The following is a 21396-nucleotide window of genomic DNA, read 5'->3' on the forward strand; positions in this document are numbered from 1 at the left end:
GTGATTCCAGGCATCTGGACATGGCACTGGGCGATGTGGTTTGGGGGTTACGGTAGTCGTGCTGGGTGGATGGTTAGAATTGATGATTTACAGATTAACAGAAAATTCTGAGCTGAAAGTGACACATGAGGATCATCGAGTCCAACTCTCAAGGAAACGACCCACACATGAACCCACAACCCTGGTGTTATTAGCACCATGTTCTATCCAACTGAGCTAATCCCATGATTTCACAGGTCTCTTCCAGCCTTGCGGACTCTGTGAGTGTTGAAAGTCTCTAAAAAATCGCTTCGCGGCAATCACCTGCCGCCCCCCCACACACTCCCGGACTACATTTCCCAGCGTGCACCGCGGCGGCGCGGCGGGGCCGGCGGCGCCGGCCAAGATGGCGGACGGGGCGCTGAGCCCCGGCGTGAACCTGGAGGCGTTTTCCCAGGCCATCGCCGCCATCCAGGCGCTGCGCTCCAGCGTCACCAGGGTCTTCGACTGCCTCAAGGATGGGATGCGCAACAAGGAGACCCTGGAGGGCCGCGAGAAGGGCTTCGTGGCCGCCTTCCAGGAGAGCCTGCACTCCGTCAGCCGGGACCTGGGGTGAGCAGCGGCCCCGGCGGGGGTTCCCTGGTGGGCAGGGAGGGGATCCCGGCGTGTCCTGGCTCCTCTCAGCACCCTGTGGGGTCATTTCACTCCAGGGGAACGTTTTGGGCAAATCAAAGCGAAAAGGCTCTGTTTTATTCCCCACCGCCCTCCCCCAGCACCGTGCGCTTTCCCCTCCGTGGTGTTCTGCCCCAGAATCTCCAAAGGGTTGAACGTGCTCGTAATATTTACCTGGTTTTGTTCTCGTTTTGTTTTCACCAAGGGCCTGTCGGTGGGGTTGCATTGACGAGGTGAAGGTGTTTGGCTGCAGGGAGATTTCTCTCTATATTTTAAAGGTTTTTGTTAAAAACTCAAACACTTCCTAGGTGCAGTCTATTCAGTAGCATCTAAGGGGTTCAAGAATGATCCTTTTATTACCCAAACCTGTCAGGGTGAAAAGTTATCCCAGGTAAGTGTAGTTGCTCAGTACCAGCAGGTGTGTTTTGTATGAGAGACAAACTGCTGAGGGTGAAGATGTGGAGGAAAGTTCTGGGCAGAGGAGAGGGGCTGGCACACAGTTTCATTCAGCAGTTTTGTGTATTTAAATTGAAAAGCCCTGCACAGACACAGGAACTGAGTACTTAGTGTACACTTTGGGACATGGTTTAGTGGTGTTGTCAGTGTGAGATTTATGTTTTGACTTAATGATGCTAAAGGTGTTTTCCACCTGACTCAATGATTGTTCATGTTGGTCCCACTGCTGGGTTGCTGGGTTTGATTCTGTCCTCCTGGGAGCCATCAGCACTGTCCAGGGAGGTGTCCACAGCTACTTAACCACTCCTTCCCAGAGCATCTTCTGCTTCTGGGTCTTGTGTAGGAGAATGTCTTTCTTGTTTATTAAAAGGCCTTGCTAATTTTTTGCTGTGATCATGGTAATATGATTTCTTACCCACCTCTCCTCTGTTGAGAAGAGTGATGGATAACCCTTCTCATGAATGATGCTGCACCCAGCATCATCCAGTGTCCCTTTGGTTTTTAGTTTTCAAGTTGAGGAGGTCTCACAGTTCCCTCTGTGGAAGCTGAGCTGGTCCTTGTGGCCTTCTGAAGACCAATCAGGTATAACCCCAAAATCTCATTCCCAGATAACAACTCAGGAGCTGGACTTGGATCATTGTGGCTCCCTTCCAGCTCAGGGTGTTCCATGAACTGGCCTATTCAAATAGCAAGAGGATACTCCAAGGTGTGCTGAAGTTAATATTACCAGGGGATTTTTATGTAGTGGAAATATTGACTGGTATCTCTGTTCAGCAAATCCTCAGTTATTATGCCTAGTCACACTTGTTTTATTGTATTCTTTTGTCAAGGAATATTAAGCAGATTTGCAAGTGTTTGCAGCACCAGAGGTTTGGGAAGAATGTAGGCCATGGAAACTTCAAGGAATGATGATTAATAAAGGAGAGTTTTGTGGTAGTGAAGTCTGGAAGTCTTTTAACTGTCAATTCCCTGATTGTTTGGAGTTTATTTTTGTAACCTTTCTTAAATGTAAATTGAGATATTTTGGATTTTTCTCTACAGATGTTTTCATAAGCTGCCTTTTGAGTGCTGCATTTAGTGGAGGTTCTGAAGTTCAGACTTGGGTGTAGCACTGGGCTTCAGAAGGAAGAGCACTTGATTAGTCATGTCACTTGAAAAACTGCTTTTTATATCTCTGCAAAGTGGCCAGCCTTTCTTCTACAGTTGATTAATGCAAGTTTGAAAAATTGCTTAACTTTTGTTATGATTAAATGTTGTGTTTGACAAATGAGATATGAAGCAATGATAGATCATTTCACAGTGAGGGATTTTTTCGTGGGAAAATGGTGCTTATTATGCTTCAGTTGAGTATTTTACACTACAGATATACAAATTACTCATGGAAATCAGAAGATCCTTCCTTGTCCTGAGAACTTGGAAGGCAGATACTTGATTAGAGTAATCACAGCCTTTGCAGGATTGTCTCCAGGCTTAGGACTAGTGCCAGTTCTTGTGTATATTTGTATGAGGACAGTGTTAATTTGGAGTTCTCTAATGAAATGATGAGGCATCTGCTTGCTTGGTGGTAAAAAAAAAAAAAATTACTTCTAGTATTGCAGGCAGTGCTGAAGTCAGAATTTTGTGTTTTCTGAGGGGCTGCTTTGCTCAGGAGGTGCCCTGGGCTGTGAACAGGACCTGCCATAGTCTGACTCCTTCCAGGTTGTTTTCAAAGGCTCTTGACTTGTACTTTCACTCCAAAGAAGAACTGAGCTAAACAACCAACAGACTGCTTCAAATTGTTTGGGTAATAAGAGGGATTAAGTTTTAAATCAAATTTGGGATGTATTTAAAACTCATTTAGCTACTAAAATAGATTTGGTGCATGCTGCTGTCCCTGGAGGATTGCACAGCTGTGATTCCCAGATCTGACTCTGAAAATGCCCTTCTGCTTTTCCCAGGGAACTGGAGCGTCTGAGCAACCTGGTTGGGAAACCCTCAGAGAACCATCCCCTGCACAACAGTGGGCTCCTGAGCCTGGACCCTGTGCAGGACAAAACCCCCCTCTACAGCCAGCTTCTCCAGGCCTACAAATGGTCCAACAAGGTAACAAAATACATCCCTGTGATTTAGTTGTGTATTCCCATTGCTGGTTGGATTAGCCATACAGCAGACCCCAGAGTGTTTGGGGCTGTCTAAAAGGCTGACTTTTTGGAATTGAGGAGCATAATATGTACCTAAATGTACTTTCAAGGATAAAATTGTTTTAATTAAGAGATTTTTCTGTGATACCAAAGGCATGCCCTTGATCTCAAAGGAGGTATTAACTCCCAAGCATTTCCACATTTAGCATCTTATGTAGATAAAAATTAAAAGTATGTTGTGTCCTTGCATCTGGCAGTAAACACTGTAGTGGGATTATAGAACAGATAATCAACATCTTATGTCACCTCCAAACTATTTCTAGGAGACAATCCTGTAGGGAAGTTGCCATCTTAGTAATCTTGAAACCTATCCTGTACTATTTTCTGCCCATGGTCTCAAAAGCAGCTTTGTATTCAGCAGCTTTGACATCCCTCCTGTTTTCATATCATATATATGGCATTGAATTTTAAGTAGTGTAAAAGAAAAAGGCAGATAATATGAATGCAGTCTTTTACATTTAAAATAATGAATTGTTTTTCCTGAAAGAAACTTCTTTCTCAACAGCATAATTCAGTTTCATAAACCTGTATGTTGAATATATGTAGGATTTGGATAGGTATGTTTCCTTTTTCACTCTGAACAATCTACTTGTGGCTCAAAAATAATCCTTTCCTCACCAAATTTTCTTAAATAAGTAAATGAGACATTGCAATTATTGCTGGCCTCTGAGCACTGTTATCTTTCAGGTTGCCTGTTCCCATCCTGATTTTTTTGAGCATGCCTATTACTTTTTATAGAATTATTGAAACGAGTCAGTATTTAAAAGCTTTCTTAAAATTATGTTTGAAATACTGTAAGCTGTTAAGAAATACAGAAGATGGATTCATTTCTGTTACAGTAATTATTATAGTAGTAAGTGTGTCCAGAGTTGTAGCTTTTAATACCCTTATGCAAGACAGCAGGAGTAAGCAGGAATAATAAATCTCAAAATATTTAGAGCATTAAAAGAAACAGTTCCACTTTGAATTATTTATTATGATACATGTGCCAGGAAGACTTTGAGAGTACACAAATACTTTGTAGGCAAATTCTTGTTGTACATTGAGCCAACCATTCTAATATTATTCAGATTTAAGATAGGATACTGCAATAATGTTTGTATGAATACCACAGTAATATTCTTACAGTAATGGGTCAGAATACAAATATGTGTTAATGTTTTTTAAAACCAGCAGAATTTGGCATTGAGAGAAATTTGGTATGATTGGGAAATGAAGGACAAGAAAGAATTTTTTAAGGGGAGATTTAGTAATTGAGAAAATAATTCATGTTTGCTTGTGTTCCTTGCTGTTAGCAGAAGATTATTGGCATTGAAGAAAAAATAATTAATTTGCTACTTTCAGAAAAGTAAAGGTGGGAAAACTTATAAACTTGTAAGGCAGTTAAGTCTTCAGGGATTTAATTACTTCTTTAGGTCATTATCAGAGTAAACTCAGGCAGTAATGAATAGCTTTATAGAGCTGTTCTAATGTAGTTTTTTATTAACTTAGAGTGTTATGGAGCTTTGAAGAGCAATTTTTTGTAATCCTGGATTCTGATTTCAGGAAGCTAGAAATTTTAGTATCCTGTGTGCTCACATTCACAATGAAATGTTGCAGGAGAAAAACATTACCTTTTAATTTAGCTGTGAAGCAGAAGTCAGAGGCAACAGAGATAAAAGAAAAACACTGGCTAAGTTGCAGGAAATGTGTTGCCTGTGTGAGGGTGTGAGCTGCTGGCTTTACCAGCACAGATCCTTCTGTCCCTGCTTAATTCTTCATTGCTAAATACACTTCTGGAATAAGAGTTATTTCATTACTTCTTCTGGCTGCCTTCAGTTCTTATTATGTGTCTCTTGTTTCCAGCTGCTTCGCAGGGATGGTTTTGAAGTGATGGTCTGTCAATACACTTTAGGTCTGCCTGCATTTAATTTTTAATTTGTGACCCCTTTGTGGCTTGCCTGCTTGTATTTTTGATGAGCTGAGATAAGGGCATTTTCCTCTGCCTTTGATTGTTCATGCATTACTGATGGCATGAACGGCCCCATGGCTGCCAGGGGAGGAGGCTTCTGGGGCTGTGGTGCCATTCCAAAAGAACATTCACCAAATACAAGGAAAATGAGTGCACAGACTGTGCTGCATGTCTCAATGCATTCTGCTTCCTTTTAAGACATGAGGAGACTGTTAAAAGTCACTTTTAGGACAAAGGTTGGTAATAACTGGGCTAGCTATAAGGAGCAAATTAGTATTCAGTATATCAAAGCACTGTCCTGTGGTTCATGAGATCCTGGGTGTTAGAATAGCTGTTTCTTTCTATTTGCAGCTTTGTTTTGATGTTGGGTCCAGCAAATGCCTGATTTGGTTCTGGTCTTGGATTCATGGACAAGTTTTTGGGTTAGTTAGCAGTGCTGGATGTGAAATGGAGTGAAGATCATAGTCACAGACATAAATGGAAAATGCTGTGTTTAACAAGTGAGTGTTGACATAGGAGATGAGACTCAGCTGACACTGGCTTGGCTTGTTTGCCAGAATTCATACCTGTAGCTGTGCTTGGTTATGTATTTGGACAAGACCCACTTTAAGGTGCAAATTTACTGACCCCTCTGGCTGAGTGCAGTGGAGATGAGTTGCATTTAATTGTGATTTCACAGATACTTGCCCTGACCCTTTTTTTACTGCTCCTGTGAGTCACAGCACTGATCCCTCCATTTCTAATTGTAAGTTTACCTGCTTCAGGGGTAAGAAGTCCAGTGGGAAGAATGAAAACTTCCCTTACAGAAGTGTGTTGTCTTGGCAGCGTTTGTTATTTATGAGCACCTGCTCTCCTGATATTTACTTACTGTAGTTTATCCAATAGTTTTGCAGATGGTAAAGTTGTCTGTGTAATGGAAGCAGCTGTTTGGGAACACAACAGCTTGTCAAATGCATTAATTGCATACACACACAGCTGTAAAGGAACTTTCCTTTTTCAGGTGTTTAACAGCTCTCACCAAGCCATAGCTGAAAAACACAGGAAGTTTATTTTATTGCAAGTAACTGCTAAGTGATCAGTCTTCTTTGCTTTAACTTATTTTATATATCTGTAGCAATCATGGAAGTGAATTATTTTGCTGCCTGTGGGGTTCATGGAGACATGTAGTAGCCATGGAACAGTATTTAGGTCCAGTTGATAAATTTCTTTTCTCCTCCTCTTCAATTTTATTTCAGAAAACAGGTTATCTTTATTACAATTGAAGTGCTGTTTCCCAGAAGGATCCATATGTCCCCTCTAATGTAATACTGAAGATATAATATTGGATAAGTTAAAAATGAGCTATCATTCTGCAAGGTTAATGCAGGGAGAGTATTATGGGTAAGTTAGGATGTTTGTAGTAGCAGTAGGTTTTTTTTTCTCATGGGCTATCTCTGTTGAGTCATCACACTTGGATTCTGGGTTTAGTAGCTATGTACATCTTGGCAGCTGATTTTTATTTTGTGATATACTGCTGTGTCTGAGCAGGTGAAATCTGAGATGGCAGCAGCAGCCAGGAGGGCTCCTGGTCCGTGTGTGTGTGTGTGTGGCCTGGTACTGCCTGCAGCAGTCAGGGCTGGGTCTGCAGAGGCTCTGCCTTACCCCTCATTACCAGCTGCCTGCTTCTCTCATTGTCTTGGAATTCAACATTACCAGCTGTCTGCTTCTCTCATTGTCTTGGAATTCAAGGGGAATCACCACAGAGCAGAGCATCAGCTAAGTTTAGATTAAAGGGATTTTTGAAAGTCACTTTCTAGACTGAAATACTGATTAAGTTTTGATTTATTTTTTTTTTAAGAGCTGTGACCTGAGATTTGTGGTAGATACTGCAATAACTATCTTCTCTTGCTCTTCAGGATGTTTCCATGCCAGGTGCCCTTGTGCCACCCTTCCCTGCTCCCAGTGCTGCTTGTTCCCTACAGGAGATGAGGCCACCAACTCATGAATATCAACTTCCTTTACTGAGCAACTGCCTGTTTTTCAATATTTGTTCTCAATACTGGGCAGCAAAGAGGTTTTGTAGGGGGAGAAAATACTTGTTGATGCTGTGATTGATCCAATATCACACTTCCCCACACATGAAATATTCACTGAAGCTTGTGGTGGTGTGGTCAGCTACAGTGATACTGGTGGGCAGAGCAGGTGCAGGTTTTTGGGATCCAGCTCATTCTTTGAGTGGTGTAAACTTTGGGTTTCCCTCTGCAGCTGCAGTGAGGTTCTTTGTGCCCTTGGTGAAGTGTTCCATGCCCTCGCCCTGTGGGTGCCCGAGGCAGTGCCAGGTAAGGGGTTTCCACTGGCTCAGTGGAACACTGAGCAGTGTATTTTATATTCACTGAGCAAGAAAATGCTTTTTTGGGCAGGTTTCCCCTCCCTTACAGGGATGCTGTTAAGTAGTTCATACCCCACACTTGATCTTTAATCACTGTAGAGGTTTTTTGTTTGTTGTTTGTTTAGGTGAAGGATGTGTGCAGAATGGATCAACTCCCAAAACAACCCTCCAGAATTACTTTCAGCCAGTGAAGGAAAGCTGTGTTTGTTGGAGAGCAGCAAACTCAGTCTCTCCTGCATTGCTGAGTGACAGCAGCATCAGCTGAGTTCACTTGCTCAAGTAAAAATAGTCTTCTGCAAGTCATCTTTCCTTCTCCCCCTTCCTTTGCAGTGAAGGGTTTGTGTTCAGACATTCAGATAATTTTATTAACAGCAGTAGAAGTGTGGAAATTGAGAACAATTGTAGTCTTGAGCAGGTGATGTTATTTTAAATTTTTCCTTGATTTCATAATAAACTTCACTGAAATGCAGTGTTGTATCCCCTGCCATTTTCAGAGTGGCATTTTGCTTTATTCCAGTTCCAACTCTCCTTGAACCCATGTGTGTAGGTGTGTGTGAGGGGTGGTGCTATTGTTTTATCTTCATGACATGCTGCTCACAAAACATGAGAACTGTGTGTTTGGGAAGGCTGTTTTCTACTGCTTCAAGCAGGGAGCACAAAATTTTCTGACTTTGTAACTTTTTGAAGAAGTAGAGTTTATATCAAATTATTTAATTTACTTATCTGTGAAAAGATTATTTTGGTAACTTGGATAAACTTTACAGTATTTTTGCATGATAAGTTTTCTAAGTGAGCAAAGCTGGACAGGATTTGCCACAAATTTATTTGAAAGTAATATGCTGGGAAATACAAAACGAAAAATAATTACTGTTGATCTGCATGTGGAAATAGGCTAAAAATATTTGGATTTAAATTTGTTTCTTCATAGCTTCCTCTTGTTTTTACATAAATTTAAAATCGAACTGTTAGGATTACCATTAATGAGTTAAAATGATTTTCTGTCACATGACTGAAGAGAAAAGGTATAGATAGGTTTTGTTTATTAAATTATTTTGATATGTTCCCTGATAAATTATTTGTATAAATTGTGTTTATTGTAGGGCTCAAAGAAAAAGCAATCAATAGAGCATGTAGAGAAAGACCAGACTTGTTGCAGCTGCACTTGGTAGCTTAGTATTGATTAGGCACAAATACTGAGTTTAATGACAATAAATGACATTAAATGTTAACCATGATAGTAGAGAAACACTGCAGAACAGGAAAAAAAATTACTTCATCTTGTCAAATGGCATGTTCATTCTAAAGAACATTAATTTTGAATTTTGGGTGTGCTCAAACATTGTGGATTTATTGTAGCTTTACAATAGCATGGACTGGATTGTTGTGTTGGCATTTCTTGGGAATTTCAGGCAGGTGGCCAAAATGTTGTCCTTTCAGGACTTTCTTTTCTACAAAAATGCAAAAAAATTATAATATTGTGCCATCCTGTTATGTGGAGTTCCACAGATTCTGGAATCTGATTTGCAGGAGCAGAACCAGAGCTTCCTAGAGGGAGCTGCTTTGGGAACTCCAGCTGTGGGCTCCTTTCCTCCAGATCAACCACAGGAATTTACATTCCTGCCACTGGCACAGTGACACTGGCACAGACTGGTGGGTTTTACAATGGGCACAAAATGGGAGCTGGGCCACTTGGATTCTATTCCTGCTTTTCTTACTAATTGTTGTAACCTTGAACAGGACACATGAATTTTTACTGTTCCTCATTTTTCGTGCAGATAAAAGTGGATAATATCACTTAACCTACTTCTTGGGAGAGTTTCTAGTCTAAATGTGTCTCAAGTGCATTGGGTTCTTTGGACAGAAGTGTTCTGTAGGTGCCAAGTATTATATAGCCAGTGACTAATGTTGTTTGCCTGGCAGTCTGGAAAAATGCCCTTTATGGGCTTTTAATTCTGTGTGATTTTGGGCAGGTATCTGGTAAAATGCCCTTGCTGTTCAGAATTACATTAATGTTCTGGTTTTTCCTTTTTTTCTTTTTTTTTTTTTTTTTTTTTAGTATGATTGGGAAACAGGTGGTTGGTTACCTCTCTGCTTCCAACTGGTGCAGTTTTTAATTACTGCTCAGTTGTCTGCCTGGAGAATACTGACTTTTCTTATTGCAGGGTTGATTTTAGTGACCAGCCAGGGCAGGGATGGCAAATTCAGGTAGTGTGGAAATTATTCTTGATATTATAATGATGGGGGGAAAAAGCTCTGGAAAAGCTGTGATGAGGAAGAAAGTGCTTGTACCAAAATGTAATTTCAGTAGTGCATGTGGAAGAAATTTTTCTGAGGGTCTTTGAGTTTTGCAATGGTAGTTTAAAAAAAGAAAGTGAATATAGTGAGAGGGGGAAATGGTGAAAACCATAAGGAAAACAAGGAATCCTATAATAATAGCTACAGTAAAAGCAGAATCACCAGCTACTGCTTGTTAGGGTTTGTTTTCCCTGGAGATCCTGCCTGAATCAGTGTCTGGGGCATTAGGGATGGGTAAGTTATGGCTTCTCTTTGGAAATACATCTTCCCTCCTCAGCTGTGAATCCCTGGAATCTTCAGCTCTTGGGCTCTTTGTTTCTTTGCCTTTGATTTTTACGTTGGTTTCCAACAAAAGTCCAAGCCTGGGCTATTGTAACTATTTTACTGTTATATTGCAGCTATAAAAGTGGTTTTGACACATGATAATATGAATGAAAGGAAATGAAAATTGCCAATGTGGTTTTTTCATTTCACTATGGAAAGTTATCATGGCAGGTGAGAATTTCCTGCATATGCTGACTTGTGCTAGTAGAGAAGTTAGTTGAATTTATTTGACATTTAATAGACTGAGAGGTTACTCTGTTACTTCAGGAAGAGCAGAGTTATGAGGAGTAACTTGTTGCTTAAAAAAAAAAAAAGAGAAATAATTAGCCTTTGATTCTGACTTATTTTTGCTACATAGTTTGATTGCTTTATATCTGTGATCCTCCCAGAGTTATCACAGTAATAATTCACACCAGGATGATGCTGTGAAGTTAGGTTATGTGTCCAAACATAATTGCCTTTCTTACTGAATTTTTTTTAGAATATTTTGTTTCAAATCTGAAGCAGTCTGAGAGCAATGATATGGTGTTTTTCTATTGTTTTGCCTAGTGTTTGTTGTTATTCAACAGTATTTTTCAAGGCTCTGATCAAAATAATGCTGTAAGCAGTACCAGTCCCACTTTTCCTAATTATGGGAAGTGATCTATCAATAACACACTATAATAAATCACAGCCCCCTTGTCAGCTGGTGGGAATTATTTAATGCTTTGCAACACCTTTATTTGCTAATGAGTGGGTTTCTTTCCCTGTTTCTTTGATAAGTATTAATGTCCTAGCTGTTAGCCTGTTTCAGGATGGAAATGATTGATGTGGCTCTGTTTTAACCAAAACATTTCTGCCCACTCCTGGATCTTCCTCCTTTAACTTCTTCTTTCCCTCTGCAAGAACTCCTCAAACAATTCATGCTGGATGGCTCAAATATGTAATTTATAAGGCAGTGATCACTTTCCTTTTTTTCACTTGTATAATGTGGTCATCAACCCAAATTAAAACTGCCTTGCTTTGTATTGAGTGCAGCTAAGGCAGGCACAGACACAGAAACGTGGCCTGGGTAGCTCATGTTCAGCCATCAGAGCAGCAGAAAAGGCTTTACTTCCAGAATCTGAGGAATACAACAAAGTGTAACTGGAAATCCATGTTGTCTGGGGATTAATTGATGAATATGCAGGACTGCAGAACAAGTGAGAAAGCCACAGACCCAGCATTCCTTTGAATTTCCACTTCTGCTGCTGCCTCAGCTCTCCGTGGCTCAGACTGCTGGTGATAAAGCCTGACCATCTCGTGGATGGTGCCACCATGAAAACACAGAGAATGTTCTCAGAGACTCAATGTCCTTTCTCACTTTCTTTGAGGCAAATTCAAGATGTTTGTAAAGCATTTGCTGACCTTCATATGAAGGGCATTCAAGGAATATGAGCACTAATATAAAATAACTGATGCAGGTGATAAGCATCCCACAGGTATTCTTCATATGGAAAAGACTTTTTTTGTAGCTTCTAGAGGAAATCAAATAAAATGGAAAATTTAATGATGTCACCCTGTTGCTCTCTACTTTTGTTGTTTTCAGGTCTTTTATTGTGACTGTTTTTGGGTTTTTTTAATGCAGAAGTGTACTCATCTGTGTTGTTCTTTGAGTTCTCTTTTGAAGTTACTGAAGTTGCCCTCCCCTGACAGTTCACAGTGGATTTATTTATTTGAATTGCATATAAACTATGCTCAGTTCTTCCCCATTGTATCCTGATCTTATGCTGCTGATAACTGGGTAACAAAACATGGTGATGATTTAACAGCTAATAAAATCAAGACTATTCTCTGTAAAGAACTGTGTAAGCATGTAATCAGAACTGCATTTCTGACCACTGGTTGCTGCTTTGTGGAAATGTGCATTTGACAAAAAGGTGACAGCAGTTTTTTTTCAGCTGGGGTTAATTCTGAGCTGCTGATGCTGAAGGTTTGTTAACCAGAGGATCTGTGGTGACCCTCGAAATCTCTCATCCCTTGGGTTCACTGCAGACTGATTTTTATTTTGCTGGGAGGGAAGAGAAACCCTGCCCTGGACAAAGGGTGGTGTTTGTGGCTCTGTGAAGAATGTGAATGGGAAATGACAGACCATGACATCAGGACCATTACTGGGTAAGAACTGGAGGCTGTGTAACTGTGCCTGCTCTGACTTCTTGAGTTCCAGAACCATGTCTTGGCTCTCCTGGAATCTGCACTTGGCTGGGCTGGTTTGGGGATTGATAGGAAAATAGGGAAGAGATCAGAATATGATCATTACACTCAGAGCTGCTTCACTCCCAACTCCATTTGCTGCTGATACATTTTCTTGGTATGAGCTAGCATTTAAATCTGCTAGAGCTGTCAAATCCTGAAGTTCTGGAAATAAAGTCACTTATCAGTACATGTTATCATGTCCTTTGCTGATGCAAGATTAGCCCAAGCATTTATAGCAGTTCATTTAATCTAATTTTAAATGCCTGAATGTAATGATTCTTGCAGAAGAAACAAAAAACATGAATAAATCTTTTAACCACTGACACTTGTTCAGTTACAGTAAATGTGGAAAAAGATGTCCTCTGAATTAATAAAAGAAGATTTAATGAAAACTGATTGATTCTGCCAGGTGCTAGTCTTTGACATTTTTGATCTTTTCACAGAAAGATCAAAAGTTTCTGTATCCTGAGCAGCAGTTACCTTGTTGTGCTCTTTTGTGAAGTTCTTGGCTTAGTGTGAAGCATTCAGTCATGCCTTGGAGCTGCACTGAGTGCTGGAAACTTAATCCCTCCAGTTAAAATGCCTAAATCTGGACTGGGTGAGAAATCTGAGAGGAAAAATGGCACGTGGCTGCAGTTGCTGATTGCCTGGTCTTCTAGTGAGTTAAAAATGCATTTCTTGGGGTGTACATTTTTTTATATGCTCATGAATTTGCTTGTTCTCAGATACCTCTTCTTCAAAAGCCCATCTGCTGACAAGCTGACAGTAATAACTAATATCCTTATTAGATGGAATTAGCATGAATCATCATTATGAGAAGTAATGACCATGTTGAAATGCTAAGGGTATTTTCAAGATTACCTCAGACTTGGCTGGCAAGCAGGGTATAATGGCTACATCTTACAGCACATAATAAAATCACAGAGGTCTTTGATGTTCAGAGTTGTGCTTTGGAACAAATAGTTCTATTCAAAACCAGTGCAGTCTTGATTAATTTGGCTGTTGTATCTGGATTCTCTAAGCTCCTGTAACTGGTAGTGGCAGAGTACTAAAGGTGTTCTGTGTACTGCATGGGCAATTAGACACAAAGGAATTGTATCTTGATGTGACATTTTACAGTATATTCTAAAATAGATGTATTTACTTCTCATTACATGAAACTGCAATTCCTGTGGAAATCAATATTGAAAATACCCACTAAAAGCCTCCCAGGATCTGCAAGCATGCACAAAATGGAGCTGGATGCATGTGCCATTACCCACAAGTGGTGGGTTAAAGTGAATTATTTTAATCTTTTCATGTCAGCATCAATTCAGTGTGTTTTCCTTATTGCACCAGCCTGTTACTGCTATGGAAGATGCAGAGAATGTGGACTGGAGTAGCAAGAGTCTTCAGGTGTCTTTAAACTGTTTTAAGCTGCCCATGGTTTGAAAATATTCAAGAATCTGTGATATGAGCTGTTTGACATTTTTCCTATTCCAAATGCTCAAAGGAATAAATCTACATAAAGAGTGTTAAAGTGAGAGAGTCTTTGCGATGTCTGGATCTCAGAATGTTACTTTATTTCTCTTTTGGCTGACCACCACCATAAAACAGCTGAATCAAATACGTTCTTTTATGTATAAAATATATTTTTTGGGTTTTGACAGCTTGTTTCCAGTTTTAGTCTAATTCAGTTTGAAACAGCTGTTCCTGATCTCTGCAAAACAGTTTTCTGATGGAAATCATGACATTCTCAACTACTGCAGTGTTACTGGGCTCTGTCTCATTTCAGATGGTGGCTTTTCTTTATAGAAAAAGAATTCCTCATTCAGAGAAAATGTCACTTTTGTATCAAATAAGCAGCAGTTAAAAAGATAATGGCTTCCTCCTCCCTCCGAGGTTATCCCTCTCTGAGGGTGGATATATGTTTCTCTTTTGAGAAACAACATCCCTGTGTGTTTTACCATTAGTTAGATTTTTATTCTAATGTTCCCTGCCCTACCCATCTGCTTTCAGTTGGGTTCTATTTAGAGTCTTCTCTGCAGTTGTCTCTGCACTCAGACTTAACAAGTTCTCTGCTTTGCCGTCTGCTTCAGTTTTACTCTGGACTCAAATCTTGTATTTTCAGAATTTTCAGTGTAGCATTTTCAGTTTGTTCAGTGACATCTTTTTTTTTTTTTTTTTTTGGGCTGCACTGCTTGCTGCTTCTTCCAAAGCTGTTTGTAGAATTTTCATAGATCACAGAGCTGATCAAGTCTGTAAGCTCTTTTGTGCCTGATAAAGCACCAGCTAACCTTTCATTTCCACTTTTCTGCTTCTTTTGGACACCCTGCATGTAATACAGAGTGAAGTTAATAACTTCCAGCTTAAAAGAACTTGCTGTGAAGTTGACTCTGTGAACATGAGTGTGTGATGTGGACTTCCCAAAACACTTCTGATGGGGAGGATGAGGATTTTGGGAGCAGCAGCATTGCCAAGTTTGTCATGGGACTGGAGGGATCCATCCTCCACTTTCCTCTGGCCTTAGCTTGCTGGATGAGGTTTCACAAGTCTCTTTGTTGTGCATGTCTTTTTCCATCTGTAAAATATCTAACTACAAAATAAGGGTTGTGCTCCAGAGTGAGAAATCTGAGAGATGCTGCACGTGAGCAGCATCTCTGGTGTTGCTGCTCCTCACTTCCAAGACCACTATGGACAAACACCATCCTGAAGTCTCTTTTGAGGTGTTTTTCTTTTTAAGGACTATTTATCAGCTGAAATAAAACTATCATCCAACACAACAGGAAAGCTTTAAAGCTTTACTTCCTGAAGAGCTGTTAAATATGATTTCCGTTCCAAATTCAATGTTTTGCCTGGCAAATACTTTGGAGTGTTTTTAGTTTTCCTTGTATTTATTTTTTCCCACAGTCTAAAAAAGCAGCCTTGGGGCTGCATTAGGATTAAGTGAGATTAGAAACATCTTCTTTCCATCCCTCTTGTGTACCTCATATAGATACATCCTAATTGTATTGATATTGCATTCATCCTGCAAGAATCTAAGACCTTTAGTGTCTGCTGATGCTGCAGTTTTGATGGTGTATTTTTCTTGCAAGTAAAATCAATTCAGACAAATCTTGGTAACTTTTACAACGAAATGAAATGACTATGCCAGGCAGGCACAGGAAGTTTTTTAAGCATGGGCATGCTCTTAGATCACACACGGGGTTGTTCCAGCAGAATCGATTGCTTGATCTACTAGATTTAAAGGTCAACTGTAATCACATTTCAGGAAGATTGAAGAAGATATAAAATTGCTACTGTGCTTTTCTGGGTCACATACCCGCTTGTGGTGCTCTTTGCTTTTCCCCTGTACATCTTCATTTACTCAGCCAGAGCATCAATACAGAAAGGGCACAAGTCAATGCGCTCGCTTTCTGCTGTCGATGAGGGAGATACTTAGTTGTTATTTCCTCCAAGCCAATACCTTCCCTCTGGAAGAGCTGAGGCAGAGAGGAGTTCACTGCACCCGACGGATTTGGAAGGAACAAATCTCTCTTCCAGGGAAAAGCTGTGAGGAGAGCTGCAGTCTGGCTGGCTTGTTAGATAATCCACACAATTGCTTGAGCTGATGCATCCCAGGGATGATTCTGAACGTTCAAGGAGCAGCTCAGGTGCAGGGAGTCAGCAGAACCCCCTTTCATGTGTGGGGACCTCAAAAAGAACTTCTCATTATTCCTGTTTTATACTGCACTTGGTGTTATACAGATGTCCATAGAGACCTGGCAGCTTTGGAATATTCTGTTTTGTAAATATGGTATTTCAAAGTCATATTTCCACGTAATAGGCAACGAAATCTGCACACACAGGTGAATAAATTTCATGTTGATTTTTTGTGAGAGCCCAAATGAAACAACTGTGTTGCCATAGCAGGTTGTATGAATTAAAAGCAATGGGGATGTGGAATATTCACCTGCTCAGATAAAATTAATTTTCCCTGAAAAAGTAAAAGAGTCTTGAAATGAAAAAGGGGTTAATGGGGGGAGAGATTTAATTTAGGTTAAACCAAAACACAGGACTGTTAAAGTTTGTTTTCTCACAAGCCATATTATTGCTATATTGATTTGATAGGACTTTTTTCATGAAGTTTTGCTCTTTTCTTGTGCTGATAAACTCATGTGGATCTTCCATGGAGTAACAGAGGACAAGTTGTTTAAAATTGAATAGATTTCCTTGGCATGGGAGCTGTTCTTGAATCAGAGAGTACAGCATTGCAGATACTTCTAGTTAATCTTCAAACAAATTTCAAAGTAACTTTATTTTTGTGGCTTGTAAATGCATATTTTCTGATGGTCAGGCTATGGAAAGGGTTTAGTTGTGTTAGCAGAACATGGAAAGATGATTCTTTTTAAGAGTCACATTCCTTCCAAAAAATCTGCTGTAGGTCATGTTAACTGTTTTACAGAGGTTATTTGTAGTAGAACTCTCTGAGCCTAAATGAACTCAGAGTACTGTCCTTGGTGCATTTTCATATGTGCAAACTTGCAAAATGCAGTAATTCCCAGATGGCTGGAATTCAGGGGCTGTGGCTTTTCTCTAAGCATCCATGACCTGCTTTTAAAGCCAACATGGACACACAGCAGTGGCTGAAGGCTCTGCTTGAGTGGGCTGAGGAGACATTTATTGTGCATTTATTTAAGGTGCCCTTTTTCAGAGATTCTTGCTCTGCTGGCTGCCTAAATTCAGTCTGTGTTTTGCTTTGTCAGCCACTGTGAAGTCTGGAAAACTAATGTCTCGTGTTCACTACTCTTATTGGAAAGATGGAAAGGGTTTTTATTCCTAAATAAATAATGGACCAGGGAAAGTTTTCAGAGACTTGCATGATCAAACTGGAGTAGCAGCACGTCCTTTGTGGTTTTCTTAGTGACTTATGAAGTCAAATTTGGTTTTTCTTTTCTTGCAAGTTGCTTAAATCTATTTATTTTTTTTAACCTTTGTTGATGTTTGTTTGTCTTCATTAAAAGGGTACTTAAGGAAACAATCTTGTAAAGGGCAGAAGGAGTTTAAGAAGGGTACTACAAATGCAGTTATTAATTTCATGTCTGCAGTTGGATGTCATCCTGACCAGTGGGTTAGAAAGATTCTTGCAGGAACTTCAGAGAGGTTGAAAACAAAAATCTGTGACATGTTCATGAGGTTTTCAGGCTGCAGGGAATTGTCAGGTTATAAAAGAATGCTTCTGTGTGAAAGGAAGTTTGCAAAGTCAGAAAAACCTGCCAGTAGGATTGTTAGTGTCATGTTGACTTTATGCCTTTTTCTCTTGTTTTTCCTTCAAATCACAGGGCTTTATATCCCTTCTTTCTTCAGTTTGGTAATTGTAGCAGCAGATGCTGCTTGGAATTGAAGCAGTTTAATATATGATCCATCAGTTGCCAGAATAAAATACCCATTAGAAGAGGGGAAGAATAATCCCTTTATTATCAAGAGTACTTGAACAAAGGTTTTAATCAATCTTAATATTTGCTTTCTTGAGAAGAGCAATGCCAGCAGCCATAGTCCTGGCAGGAGAATGCTGGGACTGTACATGAAGCTTCTGTTCTAACTCTTGTACAATGTCTCAAGCTTAAGTCTGGAAAAAGAGAAATATATCTGAAAGCATCTTCCTTAAAAAGAATTGCTTTGATTTTCTATTTGGTTATTGCTTTAAAGAAAAATAACATTTGGTTACTCCCTGAGTGTTGATAAACTTGTGCTTTGGAGTTTTACAAGCCTACCCCAAGTGCAGGCAGTTGTGTGCTCATGCTGGATTCTGAACCATTTGTAAAACTGTGTGCAGAGGCCTTTTACCAACATCAGCAGCTGTGTCAGTGAGTTTTGATTTAAGAAAAATAATAGACATATTCTACAGTAAAACACTCGTTTTAGTGGATTTTTTAAAAATTAGAACAATCCTGTAGGTGAAACAGGAATGTGTCAGCATAATCTGTAGCTGAGTAGCATCACCTGTCATGGTGTGCAAGGCAAGATGATATTTCCTCTTCTAAATCCAGCTACAGAGCTTGCCCTTTAAACAACCTGATTTATCACAGGAAACTTGCAGAGGAAGAAAGATCTTATGCTTGGCTTTAAATTGAGGCTTTCACCTGTGCTCTGATTCCATAGTGAGTATATATTTATTTTAAGGGGTTCTTACGGTCAAAGAGTTGATAATGTTTTGGCCTTTCTGAAAAGTTTTGTGCTAGATTTTTAGCTTATTTTAAGTCCTTGCATAACTGGTGTATTGCTTAGTCACGATGGCCTTGAAATGCAATACTTAAAAAAAAATTAGTTTGAGGCCCTTACGCATTTGTCAAGAGCTCCTTCGCCCGCTCTTCCTGTGTTGATGTGTTTGTTGATGTGTTTCCTGCCATTGCCTCTGGGTGTTTCCTCAAGGCTCAAACAGGACCACTTCCATTTGGAACCAGCTTCTTGTCTCCTCCAGCATGGAGTTGAAAACTTCCTTTGGCAAATTTTGGTATGTAAATAAGTCTGCCAAAAAGAAAAGCAAACTCTAAAAGCCACTCAGCTTGGTAATGCTGCCCGGTGCTGTCTGTGCCATCTCCATGGTTTTGAGCCTTCATTATGCAGCTTGCACTCCACACACTTTTATTTAAAGCAGAGCTAAAAGTAGAACTAAATAGCTGACGTTCAGAGACGTTTGGTGTGATGCAGAATTCCTGGGAGGGGGCCGGGACAGGAAGAGCAGCGCTGCTCCTGCCGGGTGGATGGAGCTCATTTATTTGCACAGCACTGTCTGTGCAGGACTCTTGGAAAAACTCTGAAGGAGCCCACGCTTTATCATGGAATGTAGGCCAGCTGTTACAAGAACTAAGTTTTCTTTTACTCTTGTTTACTTTTCTTTTGTTTTATCCTCTGAAATGATGGAATTTGGTGTGCTGTGGCTGTTACAGCCAGGCAAAAACTATTGCTGCTGAGCTATTGCAGCATCCCTGTGCTGACTGCTTTTCATGGAGCCATCTCCATATTGCAGAGCCATCTGTTTTCCTTACTGTCCAGGCACTGGGCTCAGTAGTATAAATTACTGACTGCTCCTTAGCTTTCAATTGTTCCTGTTTGTTCAGTGTGCCGCCAGCAAGGCTGTGGTTCTCCAGCACCATTTTTAACTTTTCCTTGCTCTTTTATGTTTCTGTGAGTGCCTCAGGCAAAAACTATAGTTGAGAGAATTGTCACTTGTTCATGTAGCTGAATTATTGGCTTGATAAAATAAACTTTGTGAGGTAGGTAGGTAGTGTCCTCATTAAAAAAGATTTTGTAGCTGAAGAAGTGATGGAAACAAGTTCAAAAATCATCATTTCTGAGAGCAGTGTCTTGCTCCCTCACTGCCCCAGTTTCCTTAAATGCACATTAGTTTGTCATATTGCTGGTGCTATGAGCTCATACAGAAAGATCCTTTTTGGTTGTGTAAGTACATGCACTGCTGAAGAGTTGAGAATACTTTCAGAAAACTTAATGCTGAATTTATCCGCTTGTATCTGCTTCAAAATTGTAATGTGAAATTCCAACTCTACTGTAATGTAAGAGTTGCATCAGGTTTTTTTAAATGTATTTTCCTTGTCTGTCTTCAAGACCAAAAGATACAGGTTTGGGTTTTGTTATCTTTTCTCTTACATGTATGATGCATTTTTACCTTCCCAGTTCCTATGGTTCTCCAGTGTTCTGCACCCACAGTACTGCAGTGATAGGCTCCATGCTGTGCTCTGCTCCATAGGTTACTTTGGTTTTTGAGGTGGGCAAAAAAAAAGTGTAGAGTATTGTGTGGCTGTTCAGAACTGGCAACCTTTGGAAGGTGATAGACAATATATAGGTAATGCATTTAGGTTTTTATGGGAAGCAGTCAATAGGATGAGTCTGATACCAGTGCACAATAGGGGTGATGCTGAAATTTTGGTACAACATAAACTGTGTGTAGGAAGGTCAGTGCTGTTTCCCAGAGTCAGCTGGACTTTTTGGAATTACCCAGCCCAGGGTGGCTGTGATAAAAGCTGTGAACTGGGTGATGCAGTACAGGGAAGGAGAACTCCCTCACAGCCTCAGGCTCTTTAAAGATGTTAAGTAATATTGTGATGATGGTTTTTTTATTTCCCCCACTTTTATTTTTTCTTTAGTATTGGGGTACATTCAGGAAAAAAGGCCAGTGGTGTTCATTTCTTCTGTAGGGTCTTGTAGGCAGTGTGGCCTTCAGCAGAGATGGGTGAATTAGTTAAAACAACCACTGATATTTGTTTATCTTATGACTGAGGGAGGAAACACAGCCTTGGTTGAATGAAGCTGTGTAGATGCATTTTCTGTTCCAATCCAATGTTATTCCCTCACTTGTCATTAGTGCTTTTAATTTACCTTCCAGTGAATGTGCCAGATGAGCCACTGTGAGCAGCCACATTTCTGTTTATTTTTCTGATGATGGCCATCTGAAGCAATAGATTGATGTCTGCAATTTTTACTTCATTAGTAGTGAAGTCCACAAAGCAGTGAGAGAAATGTCTGTTTACTTGGTGCCTTGAACTGAGATACTGATAAACTGCTGGGCTTTGATCTGGTAGGATTTTCATAGTGATTATCAAGATACAGAAATAAGGTATGTCCAGGTTTAAATGAGGATCTGAAATGGCTGTGGGCTAGATGGCCAACATTTAAGTGGTAATTGGATTGTTGAAGAGTGCCTGCAAGACAGCCAGTGCATGGAAAATCAAATATATGTCGGTCTCCTTTGAAATCCTTGAAAAATAATAATTTCTATTTTCCTGTGGCTTTAACTGTGTCCCACAGCAACATAAAAATGGCTCAATCTCCAAGTCTTAAAACCCTGTGATAACACCAGTGCAGACTCCTAGCTAAGTAATGAATCTCTAATGTTTGTAATTTCCAGAAAGTATTTTCCCCATTCTGTGGTGGAAGTCAGTGTTAGGAATCCTGTGGGGTTTATGTGGGCAGGGACGTTT

General features: G+C 40.1%; 1 protein-coding gene across 2 annotated transcripts in view; it reads left to right on the forward strand.

Moving 5' to 3' along the window:
* Nucleotides 1–361: 361 nt before the first annotated feature.
* The window catches only part of MED27 (mediator complex subunit 27), an 82546-nt gene continuing 61511 nt past the window's right edge, over nt 362–21396 (forward strand). The window contains exons 1-2 of one of the 2 annotated variants that reach the window (XM_056505370.1): nt 362–591; nt 3045–3189. In XM_056505370.1, the coding sequence (XP_056361345.1) occupies nt 386–591; nt 3045–3189 (351 nt within the window). In that variant the 5' untranslated portion in view covers nt 362–385. The remainder of the gene's footprint in view (nt 592–3044; nt 3190–21396) is intronic. The other variant, XM_056505369.1, reaches the window with a different exon arrangement.

The sequence above is a fragment of the Oenanthe melanoleuca genome, chromosome 17, assembly GCF_029582105.1.
Source record: "Oenanthe melanoleuca isolate GR-GAL-2019-014 chromosome 17, OMel1.0, whole genome shotgun sequence".
NCBI classification, from domain to species: Eukaryota; Metazoa; Chordata; class Aves; order Passeriformes; family Muscicapidae; genus Oenanthe; species Oenanthe melanoleuca.